We start from the raw sequence: 15,437 nt of genomic DNA on the forward strand, positions 1-15,437 counted from the left end.
ACAGAGGGAGATGCCAAGTGGCTCTGTCTTGCTTGGTCTCCAGGGATGGCAATGTGACCTATGCTTGGTACAGAGGGAGCAAGCTGATCCAGACAGCAGGGAACCTCACCCACCTGGAGGAGGAGGTTGACATTGATGGCACGCACACATATACCTGCAATGTCAGCAATCCTGTTAGCTGGGAAAGCCACACCCTGAATCTCACTCAGGACTGTCAGAATGCCCATCAGGGTAAGTGGAACACACTGGGCTATAACAAGCGCTGAAGGTTTGGACCCCGCAACCAGGCTCATGTGCAAGACAGATGTGGTATGAGATAAAATCCCTTGGCCTCCTCTCCCAGTGCCTTGTAGCCCTTCCCAGGGTAGCCCTGGCCTCCAGGCACACAGTTCCTGTAAAGCTAGGCCTATCCTACTCTGGAAAAAAATGTTATCCCTATTTCCTTCTGGGAGATGCAAGCTTTTCTTCTGCAGAGGGAGGGCATAGTTGTTTGGTGAGTGACAGTCCTGAAATGGCTCCTGAACATTATTTTCTTCCTGGGAGAGGCTGATGGAGAACTGTCCTCTCCTCTTGAGTGATAACTTTCTCCAAGCCACATAGTTCAAGAGGTAACTACACTGTGCAGCAGTAGCCTGGAGCAGGAGCATCAGGATGACCCCAGGGATACCTAGATGAGTTCTTGGGCTGTTGCTTATGCTCATCCTAAGGGTTACCTGAGTTAACTTTCCACAACTTTTTATTACATAAACAGGGACTTAATGTGCCAGCAGCATGGGCATTATAGGAAAAAAAACCATACAGCTCTCATTCATAAGGAACTTATAGCCAAATGGGGCAACACAAATAACTACTTGTGGACAAAAAAGAAACAAGACTGAGGCAGGCCGGGCGCAGTGGCTCATGCCTGTAATCCCAGCACTTTGGGAGGCTGAGGTGGGTGGATCACAAGGTCAGGAGTTTGAGACCAGCCTGGCCAACATGGTGAAACCCTGTCTCTACTAAAAATACAAAAAATTAGCTGGGTGTGTTGGTGGGCACCTGTAATCTCAGCTACTCAGGAGGCTGAGGCAGGAGAATCGCTTGAACCCAGGAGGCGGAGGTTGCAGTGAGTCAAGATCGCGCCACTGAACTAGGACACCGGCTTCATCATTCAGAAGCTCTGTGATATCTTAGAGGTCAGGTGTGGTGGCTCACACATGTAATCCTAGCACTTTGGGAGGCTGAGGCAGGTGGATCACTTGAGTCCAGGTGTTTGAGACCAGCCTGGACAATATGGTGTAATCCCATCTCTATTTAAAAAAAAAAAAAAAAAAAAAGAAGCTCTGTGATCTCTGGCAGATTTATTAACCTCTCTGAGCCTCAATTTTCTTCCCCCCTTGAGTAAAATGGGGGTGATAATAAGTACCTCACAGGATTGCTGTTAAGAGTAAATGAGATAATGTTTGCAAAGAGCCTTGTCAGCCCTTGGAACACTTAATTCCTTTTCCTGCCTCTTGTTGGCTGGATTATATATCAGGCTACATGTGTGACACAAATCTTTTAAGTAGAAGTTCAAATGAGGAAGAGCCATGAAGGAAGGAATAGTGGAAAAGTGAGACGGAAAACTTGCCTGTACAATGAGTATTTTTTGAGTTAAAAACAAAGGAATGGATAAATGTAACATTTGTTGTGCTACATGTCCCTCAGTATCCATGACGAATTGGTTCCAGGACCCACCTCGCAACCACAGATGCCAAGATCCACGAATGTTTAAGTCCCTGGCATAAACAGGTGCAGTTTTTGCATATAACCTATGCACATCCTTCTGTATACCTTACTTAAGTCACCTCTAAATTAGTTATAATGCCTGATACAATGTAAATGCTATTTAAATAGTTGTTATACTGTATTGTTTAGGGAATAATGACAAGGAAAAAGGCCTCTACATATTCAATACAGATGCATTTTTTTTCCCTGAATATTCTGGATCCACAATTCATTGAATCCACATTGTGGAACTCAAAACTTTGGAGGGCAACTGTATTAGATCATGTAATTAACCCCTATAGGTAGATAACGTTATCCCCTTTTACAGGTGAGAAAATCTAAGAGGCTCTGAGGCATCTTCCAAAAATAAGATGACTTGAGAGGCCCAGAGAGGTTAAATAAATAGTGCACAGCTCACAGGGTTAGAATTTGAGCCAGGCCTGTCTGATATATCTATGCTCTTGGCATCACTCAGAGGAGGTTAACCAAATGAGCAAAGAGAAAACCTTGACCGTGAGTTCACAGAGCGTGAGGCAATCAGCCACAACACAGAGAAAAGTGGGTTTTGAGGCAGCCCCTGCAGCAGGTAGGTGGGAAGGAAGAAGAGAGCGAGCTGACAGCTCGGTTCTCACGCCTTCTGTATTCCTCAGAATTCAGATTTTGGCCGTTTTTGGTGATCATCGTGATTCTAAGCACACTGTTCCTTGGCACCCTTGCCTGCTTCTGTGTGCGGAGGAGAAAGAGGAAGGGGAAGCAGTCAGGTGAGTGGAAGGTCCTTGGGGTGGTGCTCCTGCCTGAGGCCTTGGATCCTGTGACTTTGTCCTGCGTCCAGTGGGATGTGTCTGGGAGCACAGCATCTCCTTTTCCTCAACGAGCTTTGGTATGTTTGTGTGCGTGGTGGCGGGGGGCAAGCAGGCTGCTAGGCTCTCTCTCCCAGTTCATGCCTTCTGATCCCAATGCGCAGATTTCCCTGTAGACAGCTGGTTTGGGAGGAGGTGTGGGAGGGGCAGCTCGGTTGCTGCCTCTGTGCTCTTTGCGGTTCCTGGGAAGAGCATTAACCTGCCTCCTTTCTAGAACCTTTTTTAAGGTTTGGCCATTTGGGGTGGAGGTGGGACCTGTTAGAAGCAAAAGCCCTTCTGGAGGTTTCTGCAGCTCTGCTCTTTGTTTTCTTCCTCCCTCAGAGACCAGTCCCAAGGAATTTTTGACAATTTACGAAGATGTCAAGGATCTGAAAACCAGGAGAAATCAAGTATGTCATCCCGGAGGCTGGGGTCTCTCTCAACTGGCTTGGAAAATGCTCTTTCAATGATGGTTATTCAGAGCAGAGGGACAAAAAGGACTGAACGACTGTCCTTTTGATGTGACCCTCAGCCCTTCCCCATCTATCTTTTCTCCACCTGCTTCCTAGTTCTGGTGATGGAGGAAAAGAGGAAACAAAAGGAGCAGAGGAGATGAAAGGGAGGCTGAAGGGGCATCTTGGTGCAGAATTGCACCTGCTGAGAAGGGATGGAGCACAACAGAAATCAATGACAGAGGCAGAGTGCTGCTGTGGTATTTGTTGTCTGACCACAAATTCTTTTTCCTAATGAGTCAGGGCTTACATTCATGAGTCCCTTAATGGTGACACAGGCTGGGAAGTGTGACCAGCCAAAGCATAATAGTTTTGTAGCTGGCTCAATAGGCTGCATTCACAGCCTTTTGGAAGAAGAGGCCTGAGTGTGGCTGAGGTACTAGAGAGAGTAACCAGCCTGGCACAAAGCCCACCAGCCTGAGTGGGCTCCTCCAGGAGCCTCTCGCCTGCTCTTTGCAGCAGGCAGTGGCCAACTCTGCCTGTCATCCAAGAATTAGAAGAGGAGGAAATTGCAGAGGGCCTGCAGATGCCCCAACTGCTGTGTCTTGCTTAGGGCAGATGTGGTGACAGGCCCAGGGGAAAAGCTCTGATGGAGCCTACCAAACTGCTGGCAGGAAGTGGGGCAGGGTGGGTGAAGTGGGGCGGAAGTGCCTTCTTTCCACTGCCCCCTGGCGCTTTGCTGTGGAGACCCAGCAGCACACAGGAAGCACATGTGGTGGGGCTCTTCCGCGCTGGCCACATACGTGAGGCCCTGTGCAGCCTCGCAGAGCAGGCAAGCATCCTCTCCCAGATGCCTCTGGGTTCAGAGGCTGTTAGAGCAGCTCCCCATGCCTGTTTTTTTATTTTTATCTTTATTTATTTATTTTTGCCCCAGCAGTGGCTATGGGAATGTGAAAAATAAAGCAGCGGCTATTGGAATGTGAAAAATAAAAGGGGACTTTGTTTCTCTCACTGCTACCAGACTCTGGTACAAATTCCTGAGAGCATGTGAATCTACCCACAGCCAGTGATGCCCGGGTGCTTGCTAAAAATAATCTATTTTTCCAAAAAGAAGATGACTTGAGATTAGGAGACCACAGGAGGAAAAACAACTTAGAGCAAAGGAAACCTCTTTGGGATTCAGGCCTATTAGCTTACTTCTTCCGACTCAAGAGCTCCTCCCTGCCTGGCCTCAGCCCTCTCTGGCCTCTCCCTATTGTCTCAGGGCTCCAATTTGAAGGCCTAAATCTCAAGTTTCATGTGGTCTCACTTTGAGACCCAGCTCTAATCTTTCTAGAGACACTTCACACGGGTCTGGATGGGAGAGAAAAGCAACAAACTCCTGCAGTATTTTAAAACACAAATGAAGTTATTGACATTGTCAGATGCCCATGACTCCCCAGCCTCTAAGGACAGCTGACAGTTCTCTGCTTCTCTTAGCTTCTTCTTGCTTCCAGGAATTTTGCTTGCACCTTGCCTAATGAACCCTGCTGCCTCCACTGGCTCCCAGTAGAACCCAAACTGGCAATATGCTTTCAGTGGCCAGCAGCATGAAATACCTCCACCACCGATTTCCTAAGGGGTAGGAACAAGAAAAGGGAAGCAGGAAGCTCTGCTTCCTGCTTTGGCCCTTGGGTTCAGGGCTGCACCCAGCACTATAGCTGCCCAGGGCGCTGACTTGAGGTCAAGGGCAAGGTGGCCTCAAAGATGATCTAGAGAGGGCTTAACTGTGTTTGGTCTTTGAAATGTTTAAACTTTCTGAATTTCAGTGCTCTGAGGTAAGGCTCAGATAACAGCCCTACTCAGAGCTCTGCAAGGAAGGGTTTCTAAGTTACTAAAGGAAAGAAAGTGACAGCATTCTCTTTGAGCAGGGTTGCTGGAACCCCTCACACCTAGGTGGTTCCTTGCTCCTGATACTAATGGTTCCACTCCAAACTGCTCTTCTTCCTGTCTCTTCCCATCTTGGGAGGATCAATGACTCTCCCCAGTCCTGCCACCTCCCTCCCAGTCTCCTGAAAAGCCCTCTTCTTTGTGCTGTTTTTCCCCACTCAATCTAAATCTGGACAGACCGAACTGTCGCTCATGTTACCCCATCTCCATTTCTTGTGCAGGAGCAGGAGCAGACTTTTCCTGGAGGGGGGAGCACCATCTACTCTATGATCCAGTCCCAGGTACCTCTCCAGTTTCTCTAGTCCATTCCATACCTATCTCTGGGGTTTCCTAATGCCCCCCTGAAACTCACACCACTGAATGGCAGAATAAGATCTTGGTGCTTCTAGAATCCAGAAGATAGCTTGGCTTCAGTTACATTAACACATTATTTGAAAAGATCCATGTGATACTAGAGCATCTTAACACAGCTGGGAAGCCTGATGTGGACATTCCTTCTTCTTCCGTGTCTGGCAGAAGGTCTGGCCCAGATAAAGTCTATAGGAGCAGAAACCTGGTTAGGGGACTCAACTTCTGCTTTCTTGCCCTGCCGCTGCTTCTAATACTTGGGGCCCTTGCACTTTTTATCCCAATTCCCTATTATATTCGTTTTCAGGAAAGAATGAATCTGCATTGATCTCTTTTATTTTATTATGACTTAGCAATAATGTCCATTTTCTTTTCTTTTAAAACAATTTTATTGTTTAGAGACAGGGTCTCTTTATTTATTTTTTATTTCCATAGGTTTTTTTGGGAACAGGTGGCATTTGGTGTCATGAGTAAGTTCTTTAGTGGTGATTTGTGAGATTTTTGGTATACCCGTTATGAGACAGGATCTCATTCTGTCTACCAGGCTGAGTGCAATGGTAGAATCATAGCTTACTGAAGCCTTGAATTCCCGGCCTCAAGTGATCCTCCCACCTCAGCCTCCTGGGTAGCTAGGTCTGCAGGTGTGTACCACTGCACCCAGCTGTATTTTCTTACTAAATCTCACATAACAGCCTCATGAAAATAGTTCTAATACTTTAGATGTGGTCTACATTCCATATCACAATGAGGAAACCGAGACTCAGGTCAACTGATATCTCAAGGCTACATAGCTAGGTAGTGGCAGAGCTGAGCCAAAGGGTTTCTGAGTCTCCATTGCACCTCCTCATACTCCACCTCTTATATTCTGGGATTACAGAAATTCACTCATAAACTGGAGAAGCATCCTTTAATATTGATGGCTAAAATGACATTGATAACCCAGGCTGGGACATCTCTCCCAAGGGAAACAGTGCCTCCTGGTGGCCAGTAATAAAAGACTTTCTGATAAAAATGGCTTTAAAAAAAAGAAAAAAAAATTGAGCACCATCTTCAGTTTGGTGGCTGAGCTGTGGGGCAAAGAAAATCTGATTATAAGAGCGGTTGATATCTGCCAGTTCTCTAGTTTCAGCCACATTGAACTCCAATGAGAGGAATTTCTATCAGTCCAAGAAAGAGCTCCCCTCAAACTATGGTGTTGGGTGAGAATGACAGTCCTCCTCTGGAGCATCTTAAAAGGAGAATGGTTACCTGATTTAGAGGACGCCTGGTTCCAGTCCAGGGAAGGAAGGCAAGTTGCCAAAGGGAGGCATTGAGGTGTTGAGGAAAGAGCCCTGGAGAGTCTTGGGTTTGAATTCTGCTTCTACTGTGTACGCACTGCCTGACTTGGGCTATTTATTTATCCTTTTGGAGCCTCATTTGTGGCATGGGGCAAATTACGATCATTCTTATTTTATAGGAGTGTTAAAAGAGTTAGAGAAGAGGCCAGGCGCGGTGGCTCATGCCTGTAATCCCAACACTTTGGGAGGCCGAGGCGGGTGGATCACGAGGTCAGGGGTTTGAGACCAGCCTGGCCCACATGGTGAAACCCTGTCTCTAAAAATACAAAAATTAGCTGGGCATGATGGCAGGCACCTGTAATCCCAGCTACTCAGGAGGCTGGGGCAGGAGAATTGCTTGAACCCAGGAGGCAGAGGTTGCAGTGAGCCAAGATCGAGACATTGCACTCCAGCCCAGGCAATAGAGCGAAACTCTTGTCTCAAAAACAAACAAACAAAAAAACAGTTAGAGGAGAATACATGTATAAGATAAATGCTCAACAAATAGAAGCTTTCATTAATGACAGAGCGAGACTAGCACTCAGGTTGTCTGACCTCCTGGCTAGTCCAGGGCTCTTTTCACTAACACTTGAAGCTTCCATCTGGGCAGGGTTGAGGAGGAGAAACGGAAGAGATAAGCTTCATAAGATTGTGCTGGATCTGTGCTTCTGAAATGATTTTATTTCTCTTCTCATTAGTCTTCTGCTCCCACGTCACAAGAACCTGCATATACATTATATTCATTAATTCAGCCTTCCAGGAAGGTGAGCCTCTTCCCGTGGTGGTGGTGGGGTGTTGTTGATGTAGATGTGTATTTTGCATGTGTTTGCAGTGAGAGTGTGTGTGCACATCCTGGCAAGTTGTTCTTTATTGTGTGTATCTGAGTAGCTTCTGTTAAATGACTGTATTTAAATGTCAATGGGCCAATGAGAAATGCTTTACTGGTTCTGTCTGGAGAAAAATAACAGCTTCTAGACTAAGAGAACAGTAGACTAGATGAGTTTTTGGGAGTTTCTGTGGGAGGTAAAGGACAATCAGAGACAGAAAGGAGGTGCTTTGCACAGAGAGACTACGGGGTACTTAGTAGGTCAGCTGAGGCTATGGTGAGAGATACTGGAGGGGTTTGCAAGGCAGGGCATATTGCCTGGAGCTGGAGGAGTAGACTGGATCTAGAGAGACACAATCTTGACCTTCAGAGACCAGAGAAAGGTCCTGGCCAGTCAGTCACCTGCTGGTGGAGGCCTCTGGACTGAGGCAACCCATCCTTTTGCACTGAAATCCTTCTCCAAGCTGAGTTCGTAGCTCTCTTGTGTACTTGGAAACAGAGTTGGGTATCCTGGTACACATGGTCATTGTTTTTCTCTTGTATGGAAGGGGATGGGAAGAGTGGTGTTCCCAAGGCTGGAGCCACAGTGTGAAGCCAGAAAGCCTTAACATGGTAGTATGGGAATTTGGGAGTCCATACAACTGTGGAAGTCCATGCAGGTCAGGGACCACAGGTTTGAAGGGGTTTAGGACAGATTTTCAGACTTTTCATTCAACCGCCTTCCAATAAGCCATTCAACCTACTTGGATCCCATCATGAGAGAGATTTGTTTTTAATTATATGCTACAATATAAGGCCATATAGATGTTCACAGGCACCATGTTCACATGCTTTGGTGTATGTAAACTCTATATGCTACTGAATGTGCCTCTGAATTCTAGTGTCCTTGGGTTGGCAATTATTTATATGCCTGGATTGTTTACATTAAGGGTGTGTGTATGCATGCATTGAAGAGATACATGGTTTGGGGCAGTATTTGCATTAGGATTGCCTGAGGGATATGTGTGTATGTGTATGTGTATGTGTGTGTGCTCTGGGAATGTGTGTGTGTATATATACACACAAATATGTATATATGTGTGTGTGTATATATATATATATATATATACACACAGACATATATGTGTATGGGTTTTAGGTGTACATGGGTATGGAACAGTAAATTCTGATTTTGGTTCAGAAATATCATATTATAGGCAAATACTGTATATATTGTGTCTTCCCTGGAGACCATAAACACCATTGTTTTGCTCCTAGGGTGACAGATTCTATTCATTTTCTGGCTGACAGTGCCTCAGAATTTTTCTGGGCCCTGAGTCTCTTTTGGGACCTCTCACATCACTTAGGAGTGGGAGAGCACTTATCTCGAAGTTAAGCATTCTTTACCTTCTGAATTTCTAGTCTGGATCCAGGAAGAGGAACCACAGCCCTTCCTTCAATAGCACTATCTATGAAGTGGTAAGATTCTGGAACTCCTCAGTGGGTTTACTGTCTGTTGCATAGCCGTGAAATCTAGCCATGAAAGGGTACACTTAGGAAAAGATCATTCACACAGTCTCAGAGTTGTAGGGAATTTAGAGATCTTCTAATGCAAGTCTTTGTTTTAGAGATGAAGACACTGAAGCCCAAGGAGAGTGACGGTCTGACCCAAGATCATATTGCGTGTTTAGATATGATACTTACTGGGCAGCTTGGATTCTAAATTAGGGCCGTCCCTGAGCTAGTTCCCAGTCTGTGGGCCACAAACTGGACATCTCTCCTTTCCAAGAGTGTTTGGAGGAGGGGTCAGAGAGGGGAAGATAAAGGACTCTAAATGATTTTCTAAAATTAGCAAGTCTTTGGGAGCCATTCCAGGACATAGGTGAGCTTAATCTTCTGCAGGGGTCAACACTATTCAGAGATGACCACTGAGCCTGGTGGTTGAATTGATTCCCATCAGAGCATTTAGGGACTGGAAAGGAGGGACTCAACATTTCTTGGGGGTTTATTATGGATAAGGTAGCCTGCCAGTGTCTTCACATGGATTATTTTATTTAGTCCTCACAGAATGCTACAAGATAGGTATAATTATACTTTCCATTTATACTCAGAGAAATTAAGGCATGGAGAGCATCCCCCAACCTCCCCCACTACCAATTAGCCTCATACTACACCTGAGCCTCCCCACCTGTGGTCCAATAAAGATGCTGCCATTGGTCAGAAGGGAGGGATGGGTGGCTGCCTTCCGGAATTCCTGGCACTTCAGCTATCACCCAACATTAAAGCCAACTGGACATCCCAGGGTCATAGAGGGCACTGTGTAGACCCAGGTAGCTTGTGAGGTCATGAAAAAGCATATGTGGTTAAGAGAGTACTGGAATTGGAGCAAGAAGAACTAGATTCAAGTCCCTCCTGCACTTCACACTAGTCGTGGATCCTGAGTAATTTGTTTTGTCACTCTGAGCTTCATTTTTTAAATCTGTAAAATGGGGATGGCAAGTCATACCTCACAGGATTGTGATAAGGACCTCCCAGTGCAAGGGTCTGAAGTTTCTCCTTTTCTTTTGCAGATTGGAAAGAGTCATCCTAAAGCCCAGAACCCTGCTCGATTGAGCCGCAAAGAGCTGGAGAACTTTGATGTTTATTCCTAGTTGCTGCAGCAATTCTCACCTTTCTTGCACATCAGCATCTGCTTTGGGAATCGGCACAGTGCATGACGGCACAGGAGTCTCTATAGAACAGTTCCTAGTCTGGAGAGGATATGGAAATTTGTTCTTGTTCTATATTTTGTTTTGAAAATGATGTCTAACAACCATGATAAGAGAAAGGCTGTTAAATATCTTCCAATTTACAGATCAGACATGAATGGGTGGAGGGGTTAGGTTGTTCACAAAAGGCCGCATTCCAAGTATTTGTAATCTAGAAAGTGTTATGTAAGTGATGTTATTAGCATCGAGATTCCCTCCACCTGATTTTCAAGCTGTCACTTGTTTCCTTTTCTCCCCTCTCTGGGTTGACTGCATTTCTAGACTCTCGCCGGCCCAGGCCCATCTTCCAAAGCAAGAGGAAGGAATGATAATGGTGACTCAGGGGAAGAAGAAACAGCCCTCCTCTGAAAGCCTGGACTGTCTGGCTGTGAACTGGCTGGCAGGTTCTGCACGTGGGTGGGGGCCAGGGCCTGGGCTTTACTCAATTGCAGAGAAAAAACTTTCTCCCTGCATCTCACACCTTTACCTCTGGCCAGTTGGCCACCAGGGGGAGTGGGCTGAAGGGAGAGTAGATGGTGCAAAGCAAGCCCATCTCTGAGTAGAAAAATCACCCAGAGCACATGCTGACCTGATAACTGGGTGTTGAGACCAGCTTTGTCCATGGTATGATGTTTGATTTATGAAGACACATTGTTAGAAATCCATTTGGCTTCTTCATAGAAGTGGCTTCCCAGAGGAAGAGGCCTCTCAGAAACCATGTTCTATTTAAGTTCTGAGTCCTGATGAGTGTTCCCCAGGATGCACATTGAAGGGAGGGCTCAGGCAGCTGAGGGCTGAGAATGAGGCAGTTGGAATCTAGACACTATGCTGGGTTCCCTGAGTCATCAGGCCAGACATTTCAACAAGGCTGTGGGGAGCAGGGCTGTGACTCTGGCTGAGCCCAGGAAAGCGACAAGGGTGAACTGGGAGAGGACTTACTCAGAGACCCCAACAGGTGATACTGCACAAAGCCTGGTTCTTCCATTTTCCTACCCTGTATCTAACATAGGAGTTTCATATAAAACTGTGATATCATGCAGATGCAGTCTGAATTCCTTGCCTGAATTAAATTTATGTATCCTCTCCGTACCCTGCATTTTTATTCTCTATAGCAGCCGAAGGGCACTTGTGGGCCATCAAGAAACACATGTCTGTTTGAATACTGCTGTAGAGGGTCTGACTTCCTGGTGAGCTGGCAGTGTCCTTCAGCCCTGTTCACACTGAGACAGCAGAAAACTAGACACTAGGGGCTATTCCATCTTGTGAAGGAGAGCCAAGGCACGCACTTGATCACATCCTGCAGGATCCCTTTCCCGTGAGACTGTGCTGCTGGCCAGGCTGGTTTCCTCCTGGAGAGAAGTGTGAACAGACCACATCTTAAAGCAAGTGAGAAGCTTAAAAACCAGGGAAATATATTCAGAAAGAGCCTGGGGGTCCAAGGCAGGTACTGTGAGTTGAGTTGCAGAGTCAAGGAGTTTAGTGAGTAGAGGCAGCAGTAAATGACGGGGTTCAGAAACAGTCCAGATGAACACCAGGGACTCTGATCATTGACTGCTGCTGGCCTTTCATGTGTCCTGCATAGATCTTGAACTGGCCAGATTTATTTAAGAAGCAGAAGAGACCCTATGGGGTCAGGGCTTTTGAGGATGCTATATTCTAGAAAGAAAGATGTACAACATCATCATGTTACGTGTCTGATTGTTGAGCTTCCGTGACAATGCCTCACAAAGATAATTATCCATGCAACAAGCCAGTCAATGAACAAGCAGTAATTAAGCTCCTGCTGTGTATGAAGCACTGCCTGAACTCCTGGGAGTACCCACTGCAGGTGACAGAAGCCATACTGAGTTCAGGCTCATGTGCAGGAGAGCATGACAGAGGCAGCACACAATTAAAGGACCTAGATGGACTGCAAGGTGACGGTAACAGAAATGTACACTAGAGTATCATGAATATAAGTCAAGTATAGTGCATCTTACAGGCAGAGGAGAGGGCTGTGGCCACAGTCTTGGGGAGAGATACTGTGGGTATCCTGTGTCCAGACTGGACAATAAGGAGGGAAGTTCTTTTGGGTAAATATGAGAGGCTTATTTGAAACAGGCATTTTAAGCACCTTTACAAAATAGCAAAAGAGTAATACAAACATACGGTTTAAAAAAATCCAGCGGTACAAAAAATTGTGCAGTAAAAAATGTCTCTTTCCCAACTTGAGATTCCCAGTTCCTCCCCAGAGGCAGCCACTAATGTTTTTTGTATTTCTTTCCATAGCTTTTCTATGCCTATGTAAGCATGTAGACTTACATTTTTTTTCTTTTCTTTCTTTCTTTTTCTTTCTTTCTTCCTTTCTTTCTTTCTTTCCTTTCCTTTCTTTCCTTCTTTCCTTTCCTTTCTTTCCTTTCTCTCTTTCTTTCTTCTTTTTTTTTCTTGAGATAAACTCTCGCTCTGTTGCTAAGGGTGGAATGCAGTGGCGCAATCTCTGCTCACTGCAACTTCTGTCTCCTGGGTTCGAGTGATTCTCCTGCCTCAGCCTCCCAAGTAGCCGAGATTACAGGCACACACCACCATGCCCAGCTAATTTTTTTTTGTATTTTTATTAGAGACAGGGTTTCACTATGTTGACAAGGCTGGTCTTGAACTCCTGACCTCAAGTGATCTGCCCACCTTGGCCTCCCAAAGTGCTGGGGTTACAGGCATGAGCCACTGTGCCTGGCCAACATACATTTTTTTAAAAAATCCAACTGGTAGCATACAATACACATGGTCCTGAACTTTGTTTTTTCCACTCCATAATGCATCTTAGAGTCCATTCGATATTAGCACCTATTAGTCCTTGCTTGCTTTCCAAGCGGCAGGGTTTGCCGTTGCATGGGTATATAATCATACATGTAACTGGATTCTCACTGAATGAATGGACATTTAGATTATTTCCTGCCTTTTATTTTAAATAACACTGCAGTGAGCATGATATTACGTACATCTTGTGTCATGTGTGACAATTCTCTTGGGTTCTTTTCAGCAGTGTTGAGAAGGTGGTGTAAAGGACAGCTGGTCCAGGCCCCTCAGCAACATTTGACCAGTCTTGGTAGAATTTCGAGGAGGAAACGCTATAAGTGCGCGAGGTGACAAATGGGGCAAAGACATCTGAAGCCCATAGGCTCCAAGAAGGAGCCTGTGTCTGAACTATTAATGGGTTTGGGAGGCCTTGAGGGTGAGAAGGAGGGGGAGGGGCCACATCCAGGCATCTCTGAGGCACTGAAGGAAATTCTGAGGTGCTTCTGTCTGCGAGACCTAGGCCCCACGAGGTCCAGCTGACTTTCCAACCCCATGGTCCCAGGAGAGAGGCAGCAGCTGCTTTCCTTTCAGGTGAAATTTTCGTAGGTAGGACTTTCAGGAATCTCAAGATCATTCTGTTGTGGTGGCGGCACCACCTGTGAGCCAAAAATCCACAAAAGAATATGGTTAATAAAGCCTTGGAAGAGTGAGGCTGATGAAAGAGGAAGGCAAGGCCAGCCTATGACTGGTCCATCCTACATAAGTAGAGTCATATGTGCTGGCCCAGGGATGGCACAATCAACCAGCCTGATGCCAAGCATTTATGGAGGCTCCTAATAGGAAAGGCTGTGGGCTGGACTCTCTGCAAGGCCAACACAAGACAGTTTAGTGCAGCAAATCCAGGTGATAAAAAAATGACAATGAAGGGGCTTGCCCTCAAGAAGCTACTGTCAAATGATTCCAATCTCTGCCCTAGCTGGAGAAACAAAACGAACATTTATATGAAGATAATTTAGATGGCAGAGGTTAAGTTCCAAAGTAATGGTCCAGACCATTAGTCCCCAAGCTGTTCCCAAGGGTTCTTAGGCTTCCCTGTCTGAGAGTGTTCAGGGAAGGCTCTAAAGAGCAGATAAGCTCTGCGCTGACCCAGAGGAGCGGGAGGTTGGGTACCAGCAACAGCTTGGGGATAGCATAAACCTTTGAGATGTTGTACAGAGAGGTATATCAGAAATAAGAACTAAAGTAGGTTTGAGAATTTCCAGATCAAGTAGGCAATAATGGCCCTCAGAGATCCAAAACCAGAATTCCTGGTCCTGACAATTCTGAAGACAAAAGATATAGTTGTCAAGAGTTTGGCTCAGGAAATGCAATGATTTCAACTTACACTGTAAGTGAGGTGATTTCAGGGGTCTCAGTCTCCAGGGTAGTGTGTGTGCCTTGCAGGACTGACCAGACATGTGGTGGTCATTCTGAAACTCAGAGCAGGGACTGACTTTAAGTTTGACTGGTACTGACCCAAACACAAAGGGCCAGGCCAGAGTAGAAAGCAGCTCTGGGAATGCAGTGAACAGCACAAATTTGGCCTTAGGTTCCAAGGCAAAGTCTCTAGCTGGCTAAGCATTAGACTACTGTCTAGAAGTCAGGATGAGATGGATGATGGTTGAACTAAACCACACATCCCAACAAGTGTTTACTGAGCAAATTCTATCCATCTTTTAAGGCCCAACCCAAATTCCTTTTTCATGAAGTGTTTCCTCTTTACCACAGTGCAGTGATATCCCCCACCTTCAGCTTCTGAAAAACCCTTAGGAACTGTGCATACAATTTATTAAGTAGTCAAGTAACCTTAACCCATTTATGCAGGAGGTTGCAATTTTTTGAATTTGTGCATGAGTGAAAAATCAGACCTTGGTGATGATCTTGAGCAGTAGAATATAAATAACTCCTACATGCTTAGTGTTCCAATAATGGAACACCAGGCATAAGTGCAACATATGTTTGAACTGCATGGCCACTTACATGCGGATTTTTTTTCAATAAACATCACACTGAGTGTGCCTGCCTCTCCTGCCTCCCCTTTACCTCCTCTACCTCTTTTACCTCTACCATTCTTGAGAGAACAAGACCAACCCTTCCTCTTCCTCCTCAGCCTACTCAATGTGAAGGTGAGGATGAAGACCTTTACAATGATCCAATTCCACTTAATGAATAGTATACGTATTTTATCTTCCTTATGATTTTCTTAATTTCTTTTCTCTAGCTTACTTTATTGTAAGAATACAGTATATAATACACATAACATGCAAAATATGTGTTAATCGAATGTTTATGTTTTTGGCAAGGCTTCTGGTCAACAGTAGGCTGTTAGTAGTTAAGTTCTGGAGAGTCAAAGTTATAGAATGATTTTTGATTGCATGGAGTGGGGTGGGGTTGGCACTCCTAAACCCCTGAATTGTTCAAGGGTCAACTGTAGTCTTTTCTTT

The 15,437-nt window shown here is 45.5% G+C and overlaps 2 protein-coding genes across 3 annotated transcripts in view; one reads left to right on the plus strand and one right to left on the minus strand.

Moving 5' to 3' along the window:
- Positions 1–11,267, plus strand: part of CD244 (CD244 molecule) — a 35,742-nt gene extending 24,475 nt beyond the window's left edge. The window contains exons 3-9 of the mRNA XM_008964254.4: positions 1–231; positions 2,397–2,507; positions 2,928–2,995; positions 5,188–5,247; positions 7,329–7,394; positions 8,858–8,914; positions 10,006–11,267. The exon at positions 1–231 is cut by the window's left edge and continues 45 nt beyond it. Of these exons, the coding sequence (XP_008962502.2) occupies positions 1–231; positions 2,397–2,507; positions 2,928–2,995; positions 5,188–5,247; positions 7,329–7,394; positions 8,858–8,914; positions 10,006–10,086 (674 nt within the window). The 3' untranslated portion in view covers positions 10,087–11,267. The remainder of the gene's footprint in view (positions 232–2,396; positions 2,508–2,927; positions 2,996–5,187; positions 5,248–7,328; positions 7,395–8,857; positions 8,915–10,005) is intronic.
- Positions 11,268–11,743: 476 nt separating this feature from the next.
- The window catches only part of LY9 (lymphocyte antigen 9), a 34,821-nt gene continuing 31,127 nt past the window's right edge, over positions 11,744–15,437 (minus strand). For both annotated transcript variants that reach the window (XM_063598834.1, XM_003811867.5), the window contains one exon: positions 11,744–13,610. In XM_063598834.1, coding sequence (XP_063454904.1) covers positions 13,542–13,610 — 69 coding nt within the window. In that variant the 3' untranslated portion in view covers positions 11,744–13,541. The remainder of the gene's footprint in view (positions 13,611–15,437) is intronic.

Source organism: Pan paniscus, chromosome 1, assembly GCF_029289425.2.
Source record: "Pan paniscus chromosome 1, NHGRI_mPanPan1-v2.0_pri, whole genome shotgun sequence".
Taxonomy (NCBI): Eukaryota; Metazoa; Chordata; class Mammalia; order Primates; family Hominidae; genus Pan; species Pan paniscus.